This window comes from Grampus griseus (genome assembly GCF_964374135.1).
Source record: "Grampus griseus genome assembly, chromosome: 6".
Lineage (NCBI taxonomy): Eukaryota > Metazoa > Chordata > Mammalia > Artiodactyla > Delphinidae > Grampus > Grampus griseus.
Window position 1 is genome coordinate 5,291,219 of NC_139000.1, and position 24,759 is coordinate 5,315,977.

General features: G+C 54.2%; 1 protein-coding gene across 1 annotated transcript in view; it reads right to left on the minus strand.

Annotated features, from left to right (window-relative positions):
• Nucleotides 1-24,759, minus strand: part of LAMC3 (laminin subunit gamma 3) — a gene marked incomplete at both ends in the record, with an annotated part of 59,747 nt that overhangs the window by 29,658 nt on the left and 5,330 nt on the right. Inside the window, 7 exons of the mRNA XM_082657556.1 lie at nucleotides 1,448-1,584; nucleotides 4,279-4,377; nucleotides 5,623-5,740; nucleotides 5,820-6,008; nucleotides 8,781-8,947; nucleotides 12,386-12,516; nucleotides 16,927-17,231. Coding sequence (XP_082513682.1) covers nucleotides 1,448-1,584; nucleotides 4,279-4,377; nucleotides 5,623-5,740; nucleotides 5,820-6,008; nucleotides 8,781-8,947; nucleotides 12,386-12,516; nucleotides 16,927-17,231 — 1,146 coding nt within the window. The remainder of the gene's footprint in view (nucleotides 1-1,447; nucleotides 1,585-4,278; nucleotides 4,378-5,622; nucleotides 5,741-5,819; nucleotides 6,009-8,780; nucleotides 8,948-12,385; nucleotides 12,517-16,926; nucleotides 17,232-24,759) is intronic.

A 24,759-nucleotide genomic window follows, 5' to 3' on the forward strand; every position in this document is an offset into this window, starting at 1 on the left:
GGGTCCATGGCGTCAAACTATCTTCTAAATAACATTAAAATGTTATTTGCGTTTTTCATTCTCTTTCTTACAGTGAGAATTTTCCAGAAGCTACAGGATGTGTGATATCACAACAGACTAAATGGCAGAAGCCGTGGTAACAATCAGCTGACTTCTATTAAGCCAGACCTTAAAGAGATGTGCAAAAATGTAAAACGGGTAGCACTCTTCTCAAAGTTTTTTGTCTTTTAAAAAGAGCGTTATTTTTCGCAGGCAGAAGTTATATTTTGTTATAAGTTTACTACGGTCATCCGTAAATGAATTAATACACAGATATTTAAAAACTACTGTTTTAATTTCTAATACAGAAAATATCCGTATAAACAACCCACATAAAGAAAAGGACTCTGAGGTTCTCTCTCATTTTCAAGAGCATGAAGGGATCCAGAGATCAAAACGTTTGAGAACCACTGGCCGAGGGTGTTAGTGAGATCACGTGAGATGCTGAGACTGAAGGGCCAAACCCAGGGCTTGGCTCCAAGTGAGGAGGATCGTGATGTTATTCTAGGATCTATAAAATGAGTCCCTTCTGACGCTGACATCCTGGACTACAGCCCAAGTGACCACAAGGCGGTCCCCATTCCAAGCCCCGCTCCGTCCTGCTTTCTGCGTGGTGTCCAGCAGAGGGCGCACTGCTCCCCCTGCATCTGGGGCGCCCCAAAGCCAGCCCTGAGGTTCTAGCTCCCTGGGGGAGATGCGGGGGTGGGGAGACTCAGTGGGCATGGCAGGGACCCACGCAGGCCATGATTTAATGCAGAGTTCAGAGCTCCACTGCTTTCCTGCCCCAAAGATCCACCTGGAGCTGGGGACCCAGGTCCCCACAGCACCCCTGGACCTAGAGAGAAGACCTGCACAGCAGTGAAGAGCAAAACTCGGGAGCTGATGAACCCAAGGTGCTAACAACAAAGTTACGTGACCTTCCTTTTCTGGGCCTCAGGTGCCTTATCTGTAAAATGGGGATGAGAATATCTACCTGCCAGGGAATCCAGGAGGTTCCATGGACATAACGAGCTCAGCATGGTGCCTAGCATATAGCAGGTGCTCAGTAAATGGAGACCAGGGGATTGAGCCCGGATCCCCAGCACTAGGGTGCCAAGGAGCAACTGCAAATTCCCCCACAGGCTCCAAAGGCTGCCAGGTGCCCACCCCCCACCCCTGCTGGAGGCTGAGGAAGACGGCAGCGGCCAGGAGGGAGCCGAGGGATGCAGGTAGGTGCTGGGGATACTGAAGGACCCCGAGGCGCACGGCCGGTGTGTGGGCCTGCGGGAGACGCCCGGGCTGGGGCCCGAGGCTGCCCCCTCCTTTCCACACCCACCCATACCACCATCGCAGGATCTCCCCAGAGCAGGACCCAGCACCGCCCGTCCCAGCTGCGCTCGGAGGTGGCTGCAGGGCGGGCACTTCTTACCCCGGCGGAAGTCGGAGAGGATGTGGTGCTCCCGGAAGTGCGCAGCGGCCGCACATGCTCTGGAGTGGCCGTAGCAGAAGCAGCTGCTGCAGCCGGCTGGGCTGTGGGACTGCAGGCTAAATGTGCCCGGGCGACATCTGCAATGGAGGCGGACATGCCCACGGGGGCCAGATGAATTGGCTACATTCGGGGGATCCCAGCTAGACTAACCGGAGCCCAGAATCACCGGGGAAAGTTGTTTTAATTTCAGATTTACAGAAGAGTTGCAAAGATTGTAGACACAAGTTCCCATGGCCTCTTCACCCAGCTTTTCCTAATGTTAACATCTGCCATTACCAGGGTACGTTTATTAAAGCCAAGAAGTTAACACTGATTAACGTTATTTCCTAAACCCCAGATTTTATTAGGATTTCTCCCCCTTTTCCACAAACGTCTGTTTTCTGCTCCAGGATCCCATCCAGGACATGGCATTGCATTTAACGGTGTCCTTAATCTCATCTGTAACAGCTTCTCGGTCTTTCCTGGACACTTTTGACAGTACTGGTCAGATATTTTGTAGAATGTCCACCATTTGGGTTTGTCTGGTGTTTTTCAAGATTAGACTGGGGCTGTGGGTTTGGGGAAGAAATAGAGGCGAAGTGCCCGTCTTCTCACATCATATCAGGGTAAACGATACCTGTGTGATGTCACTGGTAATGTATGACATCACTGGTCATGTATGACATCACTGGTGAAGTTAACCTTCACCATTTAGTTAAGGTGCTGCCTGCCGGGTTTCTTTTCTTTCTTTCTTTCTTTTTAATATTTATTTCACTGCGCCAGGTCTTAGTTGCAGCACACAGGATCTTCGTTGCCACGTGCGGGATTTTTAGTTGCTGCACGCGAACTCTTAGTTGTGGCATGTGGGATCTAGTTCCCTGACCAGGGATTGAACCCGGGCCCCCTGCATTGGGAGTGCGGAGTCTTAACCACTGGACCACCAGGGAAGTCCCTGCCAGGTTTCTCCACTGCAAAACTGCCATATTCCAGCCGTCAAAAAAAGTCACTAAATCTAGCCCAGGGGCAAGGGGAAGGGAATTAATCTCCACCTCTGGGAGGGGGGCAGTAATCAAAGAACCTATGGTGAAAGCACCACAGTAATTAGTAAATATTTTGAGGGAGATATTTGGGGGCCATGCAAATATCCTGTTTCTCCCTCAAGTTCTGCCCACGAATGTCAGCATTCATCAGCGGCTCTGGCCTACAGCGATCGTTACTCTGATATTGTAACAGTACTTTAATATTTCCCTCATCCCTTCTCCATTTCTAATGTGGAATTCTTCTGCCAGGAAGAGTTGTCCCTTCATCCCCCTGTATTTATTTATTCACTCATCTATTTATATCAGTGTGGACTTGTGGATGTTTATTTTATACTTTGGGTTATAATCCGATATTGTTGTTATTTATTTTGTTCCAGCTCTGGGAACTCTTTCAGGTTGGCGCTCATGTCCGTTTGACACGGGCCCCCATCCTGGTTTGGGGTTTTCTGGGTTTGTCTTTGTCTGGTTTTGTTTTTAAGCACTTCCCTGCTTTCTACAAGATGCTTCGGGTCCATCCTGTGTTTTCCCCGCCCCAGTCCCAGAATCAGCCACTTCTCCCAGGAGCCCTGCAGAGGCCTTTTACAAACACATATTCCTGGTTTGCACCACGAGGGCTCCATTCGGGCCGACCCAGGTGGAGGAATCCAATTCATAAGAAGATGCCAATTACCCCAAAGCTGGGCCAGCTCCAACGAACACATCTCACCAGCCCCCCCCATCTCACAAACAGGTAAAGTGAGGCTCAGAGGCAGACCTCCTCAAGGTACGAGGCAGTGGAGTAGAGCTAGTGGGATCTAGTCCCCCAACTCCACTCTGTCTCTTCAGCTTGAGGGGTCTTGGGGGAGGAAGACCCAGCAGGGAGTCCACCTCCCACCCCAGGACCCACAGGCCCTGCGTGGACAAGGTGAGAGTCAAGGCTGGGCTTCTTCCTGAACCAGTAGAGGCCCAACGTAGTCCGGCAAGGGTAGAGTCCACAATATACTGCCGTGTCAGGTTCCCATGGCCAGAGGATCAAAGAGGCCCTGGCACACCCCACGCTGGCTGCAAAGGCTTCAGAGGTTGGAGATGAAGCCAGGAAGAGGGGACAGAATGTGCCCAAGGACGTAAACCCACATTTGTCTGCCAGCCTGTTGCTGGGGCTAGGAGGCCCCCTAAACACATCAAGGAGGAAGGGCAGGGAAAAGTCCTTCTGCCTCGTCGAGCCTTAGAAGCTCCGCTTGTACCATGATAGGATGGCAAGGATGGCAAACAAGCTTGAATCTCAGCTCAACTGGTGGGAGCTTCTTGGAGCAGGACGTAGAGAAGGATTCTGAGGTTACAGTAGAGCTCATGGTAAACTGCTGTGGTCCATTGGTGATGTCTGCCCTGGGTGTGAGATGGGAGGGTTGTGGTAGCGCTCTACTAGTGATGTCTGCCCTGAGTGTGAGATGGGAGGGTTGTGGTACGAGTACCATGTATCTGCTCTCCCTGGATTAAATGGTCTCTCCTATCCTTTCTAGCTCTTTCTTTTCAGGATTCTGAGATAGGGGAAAAAAGATGTATTTTCACAGCTTATGAACTCTCAGTGGTGGTGGGTCAAAGTATAAATGGTATTGTAGTCTTTAGATAACTTCCTGGGTGTCAGATCCATGGTGCTCCAGGAAGGGTGCCAGGTGGTGGGGTTGCCCAAGTCTGGGAGGATGATGGCCCCTGCTCCTCCCACCACCACTGAGGTCACTTCCAGCAGGCTTATTACTGGATCGGTTCACCCACCTGTCACACAGGTTGCCTTCCACATTCTCTTTGCAGGGACAGCGGCCACTGCGGGGATCACAGGTGCCCAGGCTGCCAGCGGGATTGCAGGTACAGGGTCTGCCAAAGAGAGAGGACAAGAGGAAAGCGTCCAACGAGCAACTCCAGCGTGGGAATACCCCACCCTCCTTGGAAGGAATCTCTCTATCCTTCCCCACGCCCAAGAGGAACAGGAGGCAGGCTGACCCAAGAGCCTGCCCCCTGGCTCTACTGTTCCCACTGAGTGAAGGAAGTGACCCACCCACTCACCTGAACAGTGATCCATCTGCCTACCCACCTGCTTATCCATCCACGCATTCATCCATCTGTGCATGCTTCCAACCACTGATCCATTTATTCATCCTTCCATCCTTCTATCCATCCCACCCACACACCTATTCACTTACCCATCCATGCATTTTCCATCCACCCACCCATCCATCTACCCATCCACCCATCCATCCCCCATCTGGTAAGACACGGTCCCTGTCCTCACAGAGCCTAGAGTCCAGTGAGGATGGACGGGCAAACAGGTAGATGCTGTACTTTGATACAAGCTATGGGAGACAAGGTACAAGAAGAGGCTGTGGCAGCACCAATGAGGTGTCTGGAGTGGGAACAAGGTGGGGAGTTGTACCTTGACTGAAAATTAAAGAATGAGTAGGACTTTGTTCAGACACAGGCTGGGGAGAGGCAGGGTGTTGAGGGAGAAGAGAATGCTCCAGGGTAGGAGAAGTGGCATGTACAGAGGCCCAGAGGCCACAGAGACCCTGGAGAAGCATCCAGGTCCCCACCTAATGGCCAGTTTTATGCCTGAACGACTGAGTATTTTGAGAGAGATCTGAGACTCCCCAAACCTCCCCAACGGCATTTCCACGGCCTTTCAAATATACAAGGAGACTGGTGCAATGCCAAGATATTTAATAGTACTTCTGAATTTATAAGGGCTTTATTTGTTTTGGTCATTGTGTATTTTCTCAATCAAGTGACAGTAAAGCGTTAGACCCTCCTCTGAGGTCCAGACCCCAGTAGCCCCTGCCCATCTCTGTCCCCCTGGATGCCCCACGAGCACTGCAGACTCAGCCTCTCCCCACCCTGTGCTCCCCTTGCCATGAATGGCCTCCCTTCGCCCAGGTGCCTGAAGCAGAACCCCAGGGGGTCAGCCTTCATCCCTTCCTCCTCTTCCACCCCCGGGGAACCACCTGCTGCCAACTCTGCCTTCCGAGGGGCTTGGGACTCTCCCTCCTGCTTCCCATCATTCAGTCCAAATCTGCCACCGTGCGCCCTTGCTGGGTCATCTACACCCACTGTCCCCACCGCCCTCACCTGCAGCCGCCCTCACTGAGCGAGTGGAACCCGGGCAGGCAGCGGTCACACTTCCAGCCCGTCACCGTGGGCTTGCAGATGCAGGTGCCGGAGTCATTGCACTGGAGGTGCAGGGAGCCTGGGGAGGAAGGGCACAGGGCAGCAGGAGCCCGTGGCGGTGGGCGAGGGTGGGGGCCGGGGCAGTGCGGCCCACTCACCTGCTGGGTGGCAGTCACAGGGCTGGCATGGCATCTGTGGCTTCCAGCGATAGAAGTTCTCCCGGCAGCGCTCACAGTGTGGCCCGGCTGTGTGGTCACGGCAGCGGAGGCAACGCCCACCATGGCCCGAGCTGCGGAAGAGCTCCCGGTCAAACATGCACTCCTCAGAGCGGCCGCTGCAGTTGCAAGCTGTGGGCAGGAGGCGGGGGAGGGTGTGTGAGAGAGGCCGCAGCACATGGCAGGAGGGGAGTATGGGCCAATCAGCTTCCTTGTGGTGAGTGAGCAGGCAGCTGGAGGAAGGGCAAGGATGGAGTTCAGGCCTGGCTTGATCAAGGATCTGGAGACCAGTCAACTGATCTTCCAAAACAGGACACTCTCGAGAACAAAGGGGCACCACTAATAAATATACCCCCACACAGGACCCTCCCAGGCAAGCCAGGACGTACAGTCACCTGGTCATGGATCACAGGCTGGCTACCTTCTCGAGTGGCAGCGTGGCTCCCTCCAAGATCTCCTGTGGATCCTCTGAGCCATAAGAGTATGTGAATCTGATCCCCAGTGACCATGCAGTCACTCAGAAGCATGGAAAATACAGGTCACCTTTCATTCACTCATAAATACGTTTTTTAAACAACATCTTTACTGGAGTATAATTGCTTTACAATGGTGTGTTAGTTTCTGCTTTATAACAAAGTGAATCAGTTATGCATATACATGTGTTCCCATATCTCTTCCCTCTTGCGTCTCCCTCCCTCCCACCCTCCCTATCCCACCCCTCCAGGCGGTCACAAAGCTCCGAGCTGATCTCCCTGTGCTATGCGGCTGCTTCCCACTAGCTATTTTACATTTGGTAGTGTGTATATGTCCATGTCACTCTCTCACTTCATCCCAGCTTACTTTTCCTACGTTTTTAAAAAGTATGTACCAAAGGGACTTCCCTGGTGGCACAGTGGTTAAGAATCCGCCTGCCAATGCAGGGGACATGGATTCGAGCCCTGGTCCGGGAAGATCCCATATGCAGCGGAGCAACTAAGCCCGTGCGCCACAACTACTGAACCTGCGCTCTAGAGCTCACGAGCCACAATTGCTGAGCCCACGTGCCACAACTACTGAAGCCTGCACACCTACAGCCCGTGCTCCACAACAAGAGAAGCCACAGCAATGAGAAGCCCTCGCGCAGCAACGAAGACCCAATGCCGCCAAAACTAAATAAAAAAACAAAATACATTCATGTTAAAAAAAAAAAAGTATGTACCAAAGATCGGCTCCGTCTTGGCTCCCGTGGTGAGCCCAGCATGGTGTGGACCAGTGCCCGCACACAAGGTCAGATGCAGCAAGCAGGTGGATATCCTGCAGGTGAAGGGCTGTGATGGGAGAGGCAGGGAGGCTCCGGGAGGTGAAAGGAGGGCCCTACAGCTGCCTTCCTGGAGGAAGTCACAGCTAAGTGGGACCTGAAGGGTGAGCAGGAAGGAAGTGTCCAGGCAAAGGAGGGGAGGAGAGGGAAGGGAGAGTCCCAGGCAGGAGGGGAGAGGATAGTTGTGGCACAGGCAGAGAAGCAAGGTTCACCCAGTGTGGTGTGGGAGGGTGGCATGTCATGTGATGGGCAGGGCAGAGGGTGGGGACGTTGTGCACTGTGACGGGACAGGGAGGGGCGCAGGGGCAGTTATGAGGTCAAGGGGTCAGCCAGGGCTTGGTTCAGGGAGGCTGGGCAGCCAGCCGCGGTCAGTGGACTTCACCCTGGAGCAAGGGGCTCCGTGGATGAATATGATTGCATCTGCACTTCAGATGTGAAGTGCCTTCAGCTGGGCGGCAGGCGGGGTATGGGGGCTGGGAGAGCAGGGAGGTGGGGGCTTCAGATGCTCAGAGGAGGGGTGACCAGCCGGAACACAGTGTCGACCGTGTAGAAGGACACAGTCAGATGGGTTGGGGGGATGTGAATGCGGCTCAGGGGCTGCCTGGACTGGGGAGCGCGAGGGGTCAGGCACGAAACGCAGGTTCCAGGCTGGGAGGACGGAGATGTGACCTCAGGGGTGAGGACCTGACGGGAGAAGCAATCTGGCCTTTTGTGTCCCCACCATGGAGAGAGCCCCAGACTCAGAACGGGTGAGCCAGCCAGCTTCCTTGACCCTGAGAGGACTTCCTGGTGGAGGCAGGCCAGCAAGGGCAGCAGGAACTCATTAGGGCCACAGTGGCCCCGGGAAGCTCCTGCAGACAGCATCCTGTTCCATGGAACAAGCCGTCCTCTCCCCACCCCAGCTCTACATGCCAGCAGCCCAGGAGCACAGTGGGTCCAGAGGCTGAGCCGTCAGGAGCGCCTGCACATGAAGACATGCCTCCTGCCAGCAGCAGAGCCAGGTGGAGTCTGGTGCCCAGCGACGACCAGCCACACATGGGAGCCCGGAGGAAGCCAGATGACTGTCGGAGGGCAGGGCTTGTGGACAGAGGGAAGCTGGAGGGGCACGCCAGGCTGGGAGGAGCCCCCCACCCCATGCGCGGCCCCCATCCCTGGAAAAAGTATGATGGCAACATCCTCTCCAGCGTGTCTGTGAGGTTAGGCAGTGCCAGCCACGTCGCATGGGGGCCGGGGCAGCGAAGGGCTGCCTGGGGGCCTGCAGGAGAGGCTGGGTGGGCAGGTCAGCACCCCCAGGACCTGGGGTGGCCCGGCTTTGATCGGCAGCTGTGGTTGGAGCAGTTGACACAAAGGAACAAGTTGGGGGTCCTTCTCAGCTCTCCTACCACGCATGCCTCCACCTGGGGAGACTGGGTCTGAGGGGCTGCCTGGGCGGGTGAGGACGCTGCCCCCTCCAGCCCCCGCTAAGCTCCTTCTCATACCTGCACAGGGTTTAGAGCCCCCAAAGCTGCGGCCAGGCCCCCCAGGAGCAGCCCCGCTGCCAGGGATGGGGAGTTTGTCTCCTGGCCTGCACCCCCGGCCTCCGGCCACCGAAGTCCCAGGACACTCACGCAGACACTCGCTGGCCGCCTCGGCTGTGCCCCGGGCCCACGGGCGGTCCTGGAAGAAGGGCAGGCAGCGCTCGCAGTCCGTGCCCACAGTGTTGTGCTGGCATCGGCAGACCAGCCGGCCCTCCTCGTTGGGGCCACACTCGCTGGCGTGCCCGTTGCACTTGCACCTGGGAAAAGAACACGGGGGTGGGGGGTGTCCGGAAGCTGGGGAGGTGCCGGCGGAGAAGGGCTTCATCACCAGGGAGCCCCGCCTTCGGGTGAGCCCCTCATTCTACGGCTCAGCTACGGAGCTTTACTGAACTCCTGCTACGTGCCCGGGGCAACAGTCACGGAACCCACCGCGCTGGGCTGTCCTGAGCTCTGTACACGTGTAAGCGCATCGCATCTTCACAAGCCCACAACGATCCCCATTTAACAGACGGAGGAACCGAGGCACAGAGAGGCTGCCCGAGGCCACCCGTCAGTAACGGTCAAGTTCTCGATGCTGCCACTGAAAGCACCACACCCAGGGGCCGAGGGGGACCCGGGAAGAAGTCCTCTCAGTCTCCTGGCTAGAGGGCGGGCCAGCTCTCAGGGCAGGGGGTGGGAGGTGCAGGCAGCCAGGGAGGCGCCTCATGCCCCCTCCTTCGTGTCTAAAGGGATGAGAAGGAGATTGCGCCTTACACAGGACGGCCCCCAGCTCATCTCAAGTCCCCAGTGAGCCTGTATCTTTGAGGGCAGCCCTGGGCCTGCCCCACCCCCGCTCCTGCAGAGGCAGACAGGCGGAATCAGCAGGAACGACGGTGCTCAGGGGGCCACACAGCGTGCTCAGCTGAGCCTGACCCGGTGGGGTCATCGCCCCCCTCCCGGGGGCCCAGACTGAGGCACACGGAGGATGGCCAGGGCTCCCAGCTCCCAGCCTTCCTCTGTAGCGGCCCCCAACAGAGCAATCAGCTCACATCATGTCTCTGGAGTTTCACCACTGCAGCAGGAGGGGCCATAACTAGCCACGTTGCACAGATGAGGAAACTGAGGCTCAGACCATGAGGTGACGAATGCTACGCGGCAGAGCCAGAATCTGAACCCCATCCTCTCCTACTCCACGCAGACCCTGAGCTCCTAGGCACTCCTCTACGGCCACCTGGTGTCTCCCCGTAAGCTCTGCTCCACGCTCTGTCCCAAGTGGATGTTGAAGGTGAAGAACCTCTGGCCACGGCCAGTACCCATGGTACTGGGGACACAGGGCTTGGGAAGGTCACAGAGCACTGTTTCCTTGCCTGGCCTCCCTGGGAGCTCAGGGTAGGCAGGTAACGCCCAGAACTTCCGGCAGGGGTGAGGCGGGCACCAGGCAGTCTTGGGAGACAGTGGTCACCCGTCTTGGGACAAGGGACCACCCACGGCCCCAAGGGGATGTTGCCAACACTCCCTCCTCCACGAAGCCCTCTGATCCCAAGGGAAAGAGTGAAATTCCTACAGGCCACTGTGGGACACAGGCTGCCGGGCCACTGCCCCCCAACCGGCTGCTGGCCCGAGGGTGGTCCAGCTCTGGCAGCTGGGGCCCGGATGTTTTCTGTCCTGAAGCCCCCTGACGGCAGACGCTGCAGCTCACCGCCATCCACCATCCGTGGAGAGGCCCTGCTCCCGGGCGGTTTGACCTGAATCAAGTGTGGGAGTGGCGGGGGAGGAGGAGAAGCAGAGGGGCCCCTACAGACACCCCCCATTTCCCCTTCACTCCTGAGCGCCAGCCTCCAGAGGGTGCAGACACCCTGCGTGTAGGCAGTTGCGCCCGTGCTCCCTTCCCAGACATCTTCACCTCTCTGAACGCCACCTAAACGTCCTTGAATTTTGGAAGCCCCTCGCCCCCTACCCCCATGGGCCACCACTCCCACGTGGAGCTGGCTTCCAACCCTAAATAGCTTTCAGATCCACACCTCTCCCATCCTACCACCAGCTCTGCCCAACCAGCTTCTTCTCTCTCCTCTCATCTGCCCCCCTGCGATGTCAAGGGTTGGGGTGTCTTAGAAATCTAACCCTGTCACTACCCTGGCCAAATCCTCAGCAGCTTCCCAGTGACTGCATAAACTTGGTCCACGGCCCCGACAATCTTCTGGCCGTCTCCACGCCCCCTGTTCCAGCTGCAGAGCTGTTGCCTCATTCGTCAAGCCTGGGTCTCGTACATGCTGGCTCTTCCACCTGGGATGCTCGCCCCTCACATCTCCAGCCTCGCCGGGTCCCCATCTGCAGGGTGGTCCCCCTGACCTCCCACTGGGTCCCCATCTGCAGGGTGGTCCCCCTGACCTCCCGCAGGGCCCCCATCTGCAGGGTGGTCTCCCTGACAGCCAGCACACCCTGCCCTGGCTTCCTATCCTTGTTAATCTGGGGCGTGCGACATGATTACTGGGGACTGATCTGGTTCCTGTCTGCCTGGGGCGGGAACACATCTGTCTCCTCTCTCCTTTCCAAGAAGGAGCCTGATGAGGGAGTGTTTACATTGAAGACGTCATTTGTGCCTGGAGGGCCCAGTACCAAGTGGCCACGTGTGTACAGGATGGCCCCTGCTTTGTGGAGAGGCGAGATGCTTAAACTACAACGTGCACTGATTGAAGCTGGAGGAGTATGTAGGCCAGGGCCAGGGGTCCCGACGGAACAGCCCGACTCTCCTCACATGAGAAGGGTGTAGAAGTGCGGTGCCTCCCTCCTCGGTGACCTTTCTGGGTCACTGGCCGTGGGGCTTTGGAGTGGCCTGAACCGTTCGTACTGTTTGGAGATGGCTCAAAGCCTTATTAAACATGCTTGGGGCTCCCCTGGTGGCACAGTGGTTGAGAGTCCGCCTGCCGATGCAGAGGACGCGGGTTCGTGCCCCGGTCCGGGAAGATCCCACATGCCGCGGAGAGGCTGGGCCCGTGAGCCATGGCCGCTGAGCCTGCGTGTCCGGAGCCTGTGCTCCGCAACGGGAGAGGCCACAACAGTGAGAAGTCCGCGTACCGCAAAAACAAAAAAAAACAAAAAAAACAAAAAAAACATGCTTGGGTCCCCAGGAAGCCCTACTCTACCCAAGTTTACCGTAAGATTTGGGGAAGAATGGGGTTGATGGGCTCCATCAGTTATAAGCTCATGAGTGCTGAGGAAAGAAGCAAAGCTTTGAAAGCCTGGGGTCCCGCACCTGCTTATGGTCACTGTTAACCAGCTTCATTTGTCCCACAGAACAGTGGTCCGACTGGAAATTTAAGCAGGTTCTACGTGTTAGACGAGAGTGTGGAACATTGCCCCACACGGGCACATGTGGCATGAATGAATGTACTGTCAGATGCAAAAAAAAAGGAAGAAAGAAAAGAAAGGGGGACGGACCACCAGGCAGAGGGAACCACAGGTGCAAAGGGCTGGTGTGTCCCGCGGACGGCAGCGGAAACACAGCTGACGTGGGAAAAGCAGCAGGAACGGGGCTGGGAGGCGGGAGGCAGGCGGGTCACGGAGGCCTCGAACGCTGGGCCCGGGAACCAGGCTTCTGCTCTTTCCCCCCTGGAGCACCAGAAGTGGTTTCTTTACCCTCCACGGTAGCCACCGGGTGAGCCCACGTGGCAGCCACCCCGTCCAGCGTCCCGGCCGCTGCCCTGCTTCCCGCCTACCTGCCGCCCACAGAGAAGTCAGACACGGCGTAGTAGTAGGACTGCAGCACCTTGGGGTCCTTGAAGATGTCATCCCCAAACGTGTTGAGCCGGTCTAGGGAGATGAGGAACTCGGTGCTGGTGACCCAGTCCTGGCGGACAAGATGCAAGGGAAAGGGCTCCATCAGCAGGTTCCTGAGTGTCTGCCGGCTCCCCGGGGCATCTTCTGGGACACAGGGACGGGCCAGACACAGACAAATTCCGAGAACACTGCAGAAATAAGGAGCCTGTGCTTTTGGGTCACACCAACCTGGATGCCCGGCCCCTTCCTGACTGTGCAACTTTGGGGAATTTGCTCAATGTCTCAGAGCCTCCATTTCCCCATCTGTGAAATAGGACAAGGAATAATGTCGGCTCCAGGAGGGTGCTGGAGGAGGACGGCCAGTGTCAGCGGCGGGGCACGGAATCTGGCACGTGGTCGAGGTGCCGGAGCAGCCCATCTAAAACCGTGTCACGCAGGTTACCTGACTCCTCAGCGGGACCGCAACCCCGCTCTAGAGGGCAACTGAGGGAAGACGCGTCCCAGCGCCCTGGCGTGGGGTGGGCCCTGGGTTTACAGGCTTCTCACGTTCCAAGTATCAGGCTCCCACAGACAAGGCACCTGCCCCAGGTGACATCTGTTCCACCAGAACACAGCCCCAAGAGAACAAGGACTCAGGGCCCCTGGTTCTCACTGCATCCCCAGCCCGGGCTCTGCCGGGTGCACGGCAGGCACTCGATAAATACCTGCTGGTGGCGGAATGAGAGGCTTCCCCCTGGAAGAGCTGGTGGGGGGTGGGGGAGAGCCCACGTGAACGCTGACATTTTCATCTGCCTGCTGTTATAATCAGAGGTAGCTCCAGCTGAATGTTAATCAGCACTTTAATTCAGCCCAGCAGCTGCTGGTTTAGCAATCAGGCTCATCAGGACAGAAGATGAACTGGCGAAGTCTGACTTCTCACCCCAGCGTGACTCAGGCCAGGGGGCCTCTCCGATCCCCTTGGGCTCAGCAACTCTCGAGCCCGTGGCCTAGGGCCCAGGGCCTCTGCCTGAAGATGCTTCAGCCAGGGAGGGGTCCAGGACCAGAAAGCTTCAGAGGGGACCTCAGCGCTCAGCTGAGTTTGTAAACCTCCGGGGAGTCACTCCCTGAATCACTTCTCAAACGTCAGTGTGCATTCAGGGATCAGGTTAAAATGCAGCTTCTGATCAGAGGTGGGGCCTGAGACTCTGTATTTCCACACGTGCCCAGGTGGTACTGATGCTGCTGGTCGGTCCCTGAAGCAGCTGAGGAGCAAGGGGGCTAAGGCCCGGGGTGGGAACCCAGCAGAGCACAGCTGATGGTCTAAGAGTCTTTTCTTTCTGCAGAAAAAGTGCCTCTAGAGAACCCAAACCGGCTGATGTCCAAGCTGGAAGGTGCAGTAGCTGACGCGTATTGTGTGGTTATGGCTCAGGTCCTCACCATAACCCCACAGGGAGGTGTTATTCTTACCCATGCTTTACAGATGAGAAGACTGAGGATCAGTGAGGGTAAGTACTCTGCTTCCTCGTTGCACGGCTGGTGCACGCAGAGCTGGGATTCGGGTCTATCTGACCCCAGAGTCCCAGCTTTCGCTACTAAGTAGCCTGCCTTCCTGCATCTACTCCAACGCCCTCATCATACTAATGGAGCCCAGAGGGCAATGACCTGCCCAAGGTCTCGGCCTGCAGTGACCCCTCTTTGGGTTCCTGCATCTGCTTTGTAGCCTATGACCTGCTGCATCAGTCTTGAAGGCAATGGTGATAGGAACAGCATCAAAATCTCCCTGAGACACCAGCAAGGGAGCTGGGAGAGAGAAGGGGAATTTGTTCCCTTAGCCCAAACTGTACGGGTCACTCCCCGATGCCTTAGAGGTAACTTTGGGGGCAAACCGGAGCCCCAGTACGCAGAGGCAAGGACCTCGTGCAACTTGCAGTGGCCCAGCTAAAACTACTAGTGGGCTCTCGGGTTGACTCTGGACAGACGTGGGAGCCAGGATGCAGCGTTAACTGCAGAAGCGGCAGGCAGGAGCTTCGTCTCCAAGCAGCCCAGAGAGGGTCAGCCTTCTCCCCAAGGTCCTTGGCCCCCATGGAGGACAGAGGGACCCAAGACACAGCAGCCGCATGGACACATCCCTCGTTACCCCACACCCCCAAGGCTCCACGTCCTTAGAGGAAGCACCACCCTGGGGGTGCCCAGAGGGGAGAGAAGGGGAGGGGCCAGCTTGGCTTTTTTTGTCCTTCTCTGACCTTCTCTGTCCTTCTGCCTGGGGGCTGCAGGGGTCTCATTTCTGAAAAGGCTGTTTTCCCGTTAGGGACAGCATCCAGGACATAAGTGGCAACGAGTCAGGGGGCCCCTCTGTCCAGATAGCACAGATGCAGGCAGAGCAGGTGCCCCGCCCTTGTGCTTGTCTTCAGATGCCCTTGGCCAATGTTTTCTAATCTACAGAGCTTGGAGCCCCATGGAGAAGAAATTGTCATTTTCAACAGCATCATGTGATGAGCACAGGTGAATTTTTTTTTTTTTTTTTGCGGTACCCAGGCCTCTCACTGTCGTGGCCTCTCCCGTTGGGGAGTACAGGCTCCGGATGCGCAGGCTCAGCGGCCATGGCTCATGGGCCCAGCCACTCCGCGGAATATGGGATCTTCCTGGACGGGGGCACGAACCCGTGTCCCCTGCATCGGCAGGCGGACTCTCAACCACTGTGCCACCAGGGAAGCCCACAAGTGAACGTTTTTAATGGGATAAGCAGGGCCTGGGCGTCTGGAGATAAGACTTTGTGCCAGAAAGGATTAACCTTGCCTGAGAGAGTTCTGACCTTTGCCCCCCACTCCTGGGGGGTCACCTGCAAGCCCTCAGAATGTCCTCCTTGATAAGAGTAACTTTGTTCACCTGGGGCCCCGGGCCACCCCAGATGGTCAATGCTGACAATGTGATTTATGGGGAGGCCTACAGAATCCGCCTGCTCTCTGGAGGGGCTGGAGATCAAGGTCAGCCATAGGCTGTCCGCCATGTGCATGTGGCTGACCCCCAATAAAATCCCTGGACTCCAAGGCACAGGTGAGCTTCCCTGGTTGGCAATGCACTTGTCACATGCAGTTGCTGGGAGAAATCAGCACTGTCCCCACGACCCCACTAGGAGAGGACACCCAGAAGCCCCATGCCTGGTCTCTCCTGGACCTGTCCCATGTACCTGTTCCCTTTGTTGGTTTCAGTCTGTATCCTTTCCCTGTAATAAATCGTCACCGTGAGTACAGCGGCTTTTCTGAGTTCTGTGAGTCCTTCCAGTGAATCACTGAAGCTGAGGGTGGCCTTGGGGACCTCAAGCCAGCTGACACCGTGTTTTCTTGTGCTGGACAGCCTGGGTGGGCCACAACCTCTTTCTGGGCCTCAGTGTTCCCTCCAGAAACAAACGGGATTCTAATCCCAGCCCCCTCATTATCCCAGACAGGCAAAGGAAATGCTCTGAATACGTCGAGGGAAGAAGATAGCAGTTTTTCTCGGCGGAGGTCTGTCGGAATGCAGGGAAGTGGACTAGAGGGCCGTCCAATGCCCCAAAACATCAAACAGACCACCACCTCCACAGATGAACCGTCGCTGACGCACAGAAACGTGGACATGCGTGGGTGCTTATCCTGGGAGGGCCACAAAGCTGAGTAGACTCAGGTGGGCAGGATGGGGCCCTGTATGGAAGCACACAGCCACAAGCCTGCCACGCTCTCTGCCACAAGATGGGTGAGCTCACGAACTCTTATCTTCAAAGCGTGAATGAGCATCTCTTCTAGGACACGCACTGTGCTGGTCACTTTACAGTTGGCTGTCCAACGTGGCAGCTGCTGGCCCCATGTGGCTGTTTAAACTTCATTGAAATGAAAATTCAATTCCTCAGTCGTGCTAGTCACATTCCATGTGTTCTACAGACAGACACGTGGCTTGTGGCTACCATACCGGAGGGTGCTGCTGGGGATCATTTCTGTCGCTGCAGGAAGTTCTGCTGCGTAGCTCTGCCTGACAGCACAGATCCCAGGACTCTGTGACTCCAAACTCACGTTCTTCTCGTGTTTTCCCTCTAATCCCCGTCACAGCCCTTGGAGACACACAGGGCAGGCAACGCCATCCATCACAGAGGGGGGAAGCGGGGCTCCCAGCAGGGAGTTCTAGCAGAACCCCCAGCTAGGAGTCAGGACCCTCAGGGTCTGCGCTGGGCCCTTCCACCAACCCATGTGTGCCCTTGGGAAGTCCTTTCCCCACACCTGCCTAAGGAAGGGGTCAGCTGAGTTGGTGGCTGTCACAGGGCACCCTCTTCCATCTATTTCATTATCAGTCATCCACAAAAGATTCAGATACAACAAAAGCTTCTGTTGTTTCAAATCTGAAAACCACAGGAGGTCTCACAGTCCCCTGTGTCGTCCTGCCCTTTTAGACTTCCCCGGGGTCCCCTGGACCCGAGTGTCCAGCCCAGCCCCTGCCCCAACCCGGCCCCCGCCCAGCCCCACTCCTCTCTGACCTGCAACACGGGGCTCTCCTCAAAGTTGTAGGCACTGGGCCGGCCCTCCAGGGTGGAGAAGGCCACGTTGCCCCCGCTCAACGGGGAGATGTCGCTGAACTCCGAGGTGCAGAAGGCCACGCGCTCGTCCTCGCCGGGGCGCAGGTACTGGCCCTCGGCCTTGCCGTAGGTCGTCTGGCAGGAGGCGCTGTAGTACTGGTAGGGCTCCCAGGGACCGCCGGCCCGGGTGCGCTTGTAGATGGCGAAGCTCTCAGGGCGGCTGGTGTGGAACTTCAGCCGCACGTAGGTGATCTCGTAAGCTTTCCCTGCAGTGGGAAGACATGGACCCATTTTACAGAAGGGAAGGGAGCGTCAGAATCCTGGTCCAGGGAGAGCAGAACGGCTGTGCTGCGTGTACTATCTTGGATGGATCGTTAGAGGCTGCCTGGAGCACTGTGCTGGATGTGCCATGACTAATTAGTGATGCCTGTCAAGGACACAGGAGAGGACAATGCTGGCATGCTTCCCAAGTACTTGCCATCCCTTAACTAGGCCCGTTTGTCTCCCTGCACAGGAATCTGCAGAGTAACACCCCTGACAGGCAGCCATCTCTTTCTGCTCAACTATCTCCAGCAATGGGATGTTGCCACGTCCTGAGGAAGCCTGCTCTACCATTAGAAAGTCATTTCTTTCACTACGCTCCAATTAACCAAACCTTCCACCTGTGCGTTTTGGTCTCACTCCCTTCCAGTGATTTTAGACCCCTGGAGTCTGGAGACATGCCTGTTTCAAGCCCCCCAAATCCTAACACAACCCCCCCGAACCCCTCTCTGTCTCCTGCTTCCATCTAACTTCTGTTTGATCCAAAGTTCTTAAGAGAAGTCTGTATCTGTTGGCCCCATGGTCTCATCTCCCGATTTAACCCTCAGTCCACTGCAGTGCAGCTTCTCTGGGTCACTCAATAGAAACTGCTCTTGCAACCACAGCCCCTTGTGGTCACAGCCAGGGGACCACGCCTTGCCTTACTTCCTGGGCCATAGATCATCGCTGTTACTTGGAAGCCCCCTCCCCAGGCCTCCGTGCAGCCCACACTCCTGGCCCTGCCTCCGGGGTCTTGCTCCTGGGCTGCTCCTTCCAGCCCACCCTAAGTCCCCTCCTCGGCCCCCTCTGCTCAATCCCCCCCACCAGTGGCCTCTCCATCGGCTTCAGTCCTGCTCCCCTCCCCAACCCTGCTGACATCAAGATGTGGGATCTTCAGGCCACACCCTGCCCTCCTCTCTGCCCAGCTGCCACCTTTATGCCGCAGGAGCGCTCACAATGGCTCCAGATCCACCACAGTTACTCAGAGCTGGGAGGCCGGGATGGGAAGGGGCATGCGGCTGGGGAGCAGGGAGGGTGGGGAGGACGGCCGCCTACATCCTCATCTGCCCCGACAGGTGTCAGCAAGTAATGCCTAAGAACAGAAAAACCGATGGACTAATGAACGAATGAATGACCAAGAGAGGGAGGGAGCCCTCCCATTCCCCAGAGCAGCACAGAACTTCTCTCCACCCCTTTCCCACATCTGCTTTCTTCCCTCTGGCTGTTCTGCCCTGGTCCCAGATACCCCAGGAGGCCTTTCCCACTGCTGCCACCTCTGTCACCGTCCACGGTCTCCCTCATGCACTGAGGAGAAGTCACTTCAATCCTCTGTTTAAACATCTCGGCCCAAAGTGAGAGCTAAATCTATAAAACTCTTACAAGAAAATATAGGAGTAAATCTTCATGACCTGGGTTAGGCAAAGCCTTCTTAGACGTGACACCAAAAGCACAGCTGACAAAGGAAAAAAAACAGATGAATTGAACTTCATCAAAATCAAAAAATGTGTCCTTCTAAAGACACCACTGAGAAAAATGAAAAGCCAACCCACAGAATAGGAGAAAATATTTGCAAAGCGTTAAATCTGTTAAGGAATTTATCTGGAACATTTAAAGAATTCTTACAACTCAAAAATAAAAAGACAGATAACCCGGGAATTCCCTGGAGGTCCAGTGGTTAAGACTCGGCGCTTTCACTGCAGGGGACACGGGTTCGATCCCCGGTCGGGGAACTAAGATCTCGCAAGCTGTGCAGCACAGCCAAAAAAAAAAAAAAAAAAAAACAACCACAGATAACCCAATTTAAAAATGGAAAACAGACAAAAGGATCTACATAGGCATTTCTCCAAAAAAGATATATCAATGGTCAATGAACACATGAGAAGATGCCCAACATCATTAGCCAGACCAAACCCACAATGAGATACCACTTCACTCCCTTAAGATGGATAAAATAAAAGAGACAGACAAAAATAAGTGTTGGCAAGGAGGTGGAGAAATCGGAAGCCTCGTACACAGCTGGTGAAGATGTAAAACGGTGCAGTTGCTTTGGAAAGCAGTCTGGTGGTTTCCCAAAATGTTAAACACAGAGTTACCACATGACTCAGCAGTCTCACTCCCAGGCGTGTACCCAAGCGAAATGAAAACATACGTCCTCACAAAAACCTGGACACCAATGTTCAGAGCAGCAGTACTCATAAAATGCAAAGAATGGAAACAACTCAAATGTTCGTCCACAGATAAATGAATAAATAAAATGTGGTATGTCATACAAAGGAATAGCATTTGGCAAGAAAAAGGAATAAAGTCCTGACACATGCTACAGTGTGGATGAACCTTGAAAATATTGTGATAAATAAAAGAAGCTAATCCCAAAGACTATATAATGTATGATTTCACCTATATTAAATGTCCTGAATAGGCAAATCCAGAAGGACAGAAAGTAGATTCGTGGTTTTCAGGGCCTGGGGTGTTGGGTGAATACTTGGCAGGGGGAGGTGACTGCTAACGGGAACAGGGTTTCTTTGGAGGTGATAAAAATGTTGAAAAATGGATTGTGGTGATAGGTATACAAGTCTATGAATAGCACTAAAAAGCACTGAATTGGTCCTCACATCCATGAGGGTGGCTATTATTTTTTAAAAAAACAGATAACAGGGACTTCCCTGGTGGTCCAGTGGTTAAGACTCCACGCTCCCAATGCAGGGGCCCCGGGTTCAATCCGTGGTCGAGGAACTAGATCCCACATGCGTGCCGCAACTAAGACGCGGCACAGCCAAAATAAGTAAATTAAATAAATAAATAAATAAATTTTAAAAAATCAGATAACAGTAACAAGCATTGGTGAGGGTGTGGAAAAGTTGGAACCCTTGTGCACCGCTAGTAGGAGTGTAAAATGGTGCATTTGCTTTGGAAAACAGTTTGGCGGTTCCACAAAGAATTAAAAATAGACTTACCATATGATCCAGCAATTCCACTACTGAGTATAGACCCCAGAGTACTGAAAGCAGGGTCTTGAAGAGATATTTGGGCACACATGTTCATAGCAGCATTACACACAATAGCCAAGACGTAGAAGCAACCCATGTGTCCATCAACAGATGATGAATAAACAAAGTGTGGTCCAGGGACTTCCCTGGTGGCGCAGTGGTTAGGAATCCGCCTGCCAATGCAGGGGACACGGGTTCGAGCCCTGGTCCGGGAAGATCCCACATGGCGTGGAGCAACTAAGCCCGCGAACCACAACTACTGAGCTTGCGCTCTAGAGCCCGCGAACCACAACTACTGAGCCCTCGTGCCACAACTAAAGAAAGCCCGCGCGCAGCAATGAAGACCCAACGCAGCCAAAACTAAATTAATTAATTAAAAAACAAAATGTGGTCCATCCACCCAGTGAAATAGTATGTAGCCTTAAAAAGGAAGGAAATTCTGACACATGCTACAACATGGATGAACCCTGAGGACATGATGTGAAGCAAATTAGGCCAGTCATCAAAAGACAAATACTATATGATTCCACCTATATGAAGCCCCTAGAGGAGTCGAATATATGGAGACAGAAAGTAGAATGGTGGGTAAGGGGAGAGAGTAATAGTATTTAATGGGGACAGAGTTTCAGTTTAGGAAGATGAAAAAATTCTGTGGGTGGATGGTGGTGAATATACAACAATAATACAACAATGTGAATGTACTTAATACCAGTGAACTGTACACTTAAAAATGGTTAAGGTAATAAATTTTATGTTATGTGTATTGTACCACAATAAAAGAAAAAACTGTGGCGAAAGTATACATATTGGCCCCTTGGGAATGCAGTGTGGTGACACAGATGAAGGGCCATGAAAATATTCCTGGCCTTTGGTGAAAAAAAAAAAAAAAAAAAAAATCCCACTTCTGGGAATTCGAACAAGGCATGGGACCTAAATCAAGAAGTTCATCAAGGAATTTTTTTATAATAGGGAAAAAAGTGGAACCATAAGGATTCAGTAAATTGTAGGGATAAACTCACAGGATGATTGAAACCACGGAAGCAGCTGACAATGAGTTTATATTACATGGGAAAGTGAAAATGTTGAATGAAAAAAAAAGACAAATGACCTTACGTTTAGAATCGTCAGATGATGTTTAAAAATCCCTAAAGAACGAGCAGAAAAGAAAGACATCGAATGCATAAGCATGACTGTCCTCAGGGCAGAGGACTCAGTGACTTTTCTTCCCTTTTCAAGTGTTCTACATTTTCCCAGTTTTTTCTCATGAAGTTTGTTCTAATTTAAAAACTGGAGAAAACACAAATTAAAAAAAAATTTAAAAAGCAACCGCCTTGCCATGTTCTGTTTTAAGATGCTTTTCAAAGTTACATTGCAGCACAGCCTGGCACTGTCACTCCAAGCCCCTTCAAAGAAAGCATGTGTTGCCAACGGAGCCGGTGTCTGGGGCGGCCGCTTCTGTTCTGAGCAGGCGTCAGACCTCGGAACCAGGTGAGGACTTGCCCCAGGCGCGCGTTCACGAAAGGATGCTGTGTGGAGGTCGCCGTGGGTCCACGGGCCCAGATTCCTCTGTAAACATCTAGCAGCCAGACACTTCTCAGGAGGGGAACTTGGAGTCACTTAAAAGGTAGCTGGCAGCTAGAAGCGTGATTGGAAAAAGGCGGCCACCGGGATTTCATGCAAATGAGCAACACCGCACACTAGGAAACATCGCGGCTTTTCCCTTTCCTTGCCAAGCCAGGTGCGAGAAGATGCAGGTACGTCACAGAGGCGCCGCAGGGACTTTCTGTTACAAGAGTTAACAGAAGGGCCAAGAGTTAATTAGAAGGGCTAAGAAAGCAACTTAATCCCTGCTTTGCGATGAAAAGGTTTCTGCCAAAGGCAACCCGAAGGCTGGGGAAGGAACTGGCCCTGAGATCTTCTGAACAGTGACAAGAATTAAATTCGCAGCCTCAACCCAGACCCTTGCAAGCTCCAGGGGCCAATGAAGCTTCAGGGTGATTGAGACAGGTGTGCTCCCATCAGAAAAGCTGGGCCAAAACGTCATCCCCACCTGTTAACTGCGGAGTGACACTGCTTGGGACCACATGGATCTCAACTCCCAGCCACCCAATAGGCTGTTCCCTCCGCTCCTCACCTGGCTGGCTTCCGTGCATCCCTGCTTATCCCACTGGTTTAGCAGACTGATCAAATGCCCCAGCCTGAGTCCTGTGTGGAACACCTTTCTCCCGCCTTCCCTGATGGCTACTCATCCCTGGAGCTGTGGGTATGGGTGCCTCACTGGTGCTCCCCAGCTGCCCCGAGCCTCTTCACCCTGTTCTGTAAAGACCTGCTCATCCCTCCCACTAGTCTGCGCCCTCCTTGGGACGGGGCAGTGAATCCTCAGAGCTGAGCACAGTGCCAGGTACACAGCAGGCGCTCCATAAATGCTTGCCAGATGAAGCATGATTTGTACCTTTAAGGAGGTTACAATCCAGTGAACAAGTGGAGACAGGCAGGCCTGACAACATGACTGAGGCTGTCACAGGGTTCTGCCAATCACGACCCCCCGAATGAGTCTGTTGAACAACAGCCAGCATTTAGTGAGCACCTACTATGTGCCAGGCACCTTGTTAAGTGCTCTATGCACACTCCATCTCAGAGACTCCCAAACAGTCCATAACCGTGCACGTCTTACTAACAAGGAACCCGAGGTTCAGGCAGGAGAAAGGGTCTCGCACAAGGTCACGTAGAAAACAGCTGAGTCTCTGCTCAACTACAGCCTTGTCTGCCCCCAGGTTGCCGAACCAGCCACCCCTCCATTCAATGCTCAGAGAGAAAGGGCTGCCCAGGAAGGAGGTGCCAGTGCCCATGAAAACTGCAGAGGTCGCCCAAGCCAGCACCAGGAACACCAAGCCATGTCCTCTCCAGCCAGCTGGGACGTAAAGCCCAACAGGAATGACACCAGGGCGGCCATAAAAGCAGGCTGGCCCACATCCGGCACTGACCGAGCAGAACGAGCTCCGAAGGAGAGGCTTATTTTGGGAAAATGGAAACAAAACAAAGCCCTTTAATTGGAGCCATCTGGGGAGCAGTGGCCTGGGGATGGGGCTGCAGGGGACAGGGTGGGGAGCTGAGCGGAAATGCGTGGGCGAGGCTGCCCTGCCCACTGTGGGCATGAGAACCAGGTGGGGAGAGCCGCTCCATCACAGCAGGGCTCCTCCGCCCTAGCATCTGGCCATCCACGGTTCTCGTCTTCCTCTCCCATCCTAGCTCTTGGCAATTTGGGGCTCGCTGAATCCCTGCGAAGAGCTGGGGAATCCCTGTGACCACAGTGCCAGACACCACGAGAGCCTGGCTGAATCAGAGCCAGGCCCACGACAGTTCCCTCAACTTTGGGCCAAGAGTCTAAACCCCAAATATGGATATCAAGGTTGTCAAGCCTATTGTCTAACCTGGGGAGCGTGAACAGATTTCGTCTGATTGATTATTGCCTAGGGCTTTGTGTTAAGAAGGATTCTGAGGTCCAGTCTGAATGGAGCCATGACTGACATGTACAAACTACAAGTCTGCCAAGAGAGGTGTCAGGGCATTTAAGACCATTGCCATCAATCAGGGAGCAGATGAGGGGCTGAGTGGGAATGATGGAGAGGAAGGCAAAGACAAGGAACATTCCAGAGAATGATCTAGTGATCTGGCGAATGCTGAAGTCAAAGGATGAGGAGGGAAGAACTGCAGCGGATTCCTGAGTTCCTTGCTTTGGTGCATGGAGAGACGAGGGGGAAGGAAGAAGGATGCCTTTACTTTTTAATTTTAAATATATATATATAACATACAATTTACCATCTTAATCATTTTTAAGCATATGATCACTGGTATTAAACACATTCACACTGCTGTGCAACCGTGGCCACCATCCATCTTCAGAACTTTTTCATCTTCCCAAACTGAAACTCCATACCCATTAAACACTAACTTCCCATTCTTTCCTCCCCCAGCCCCTGGCAACCACCATTCTACCTTCTGTCTCTATGAATGTGACTCGTTTAGGGACTCATATGAGTGGAATCATAGAGTGTTTGTCCTGTGTCTGGCTTATCTCCCTGAGCATGCTGTCTTCGAGGTTCATCCACGTAGCAGCATGTGTCAGAACCTCCTCCCTTCTGAAGGCTGAAAAATATGCCATTGTACGGCGGTGCCACATTTTGCGTATTCGTTCATCAGTGGACACTTGGGTTGCTTCCACTCTTCAGTTATTGTGAACGATGCTGCTATGAATATCGTTTACACGGTGCACCTTTACTTTTGGACCCTACGTTTGGGGCCCATGCGTGACATTCAACGGTCGGCTTTCAGGAGGATGCTTGAATGACCTGGTCAAGGGCTCAGGTGGGAGACTGGGCTGGAGGTGCAGGTGGAGCCGCAAATGTCGACCATGATCCCAACAGGCAAAGCCAGGGGCATGAGATGGGGAGAGGGCACAGCTGGTGGCATAGCTGGCGGGGAGATGAGAGAGAGCAGGGGAAGGGAG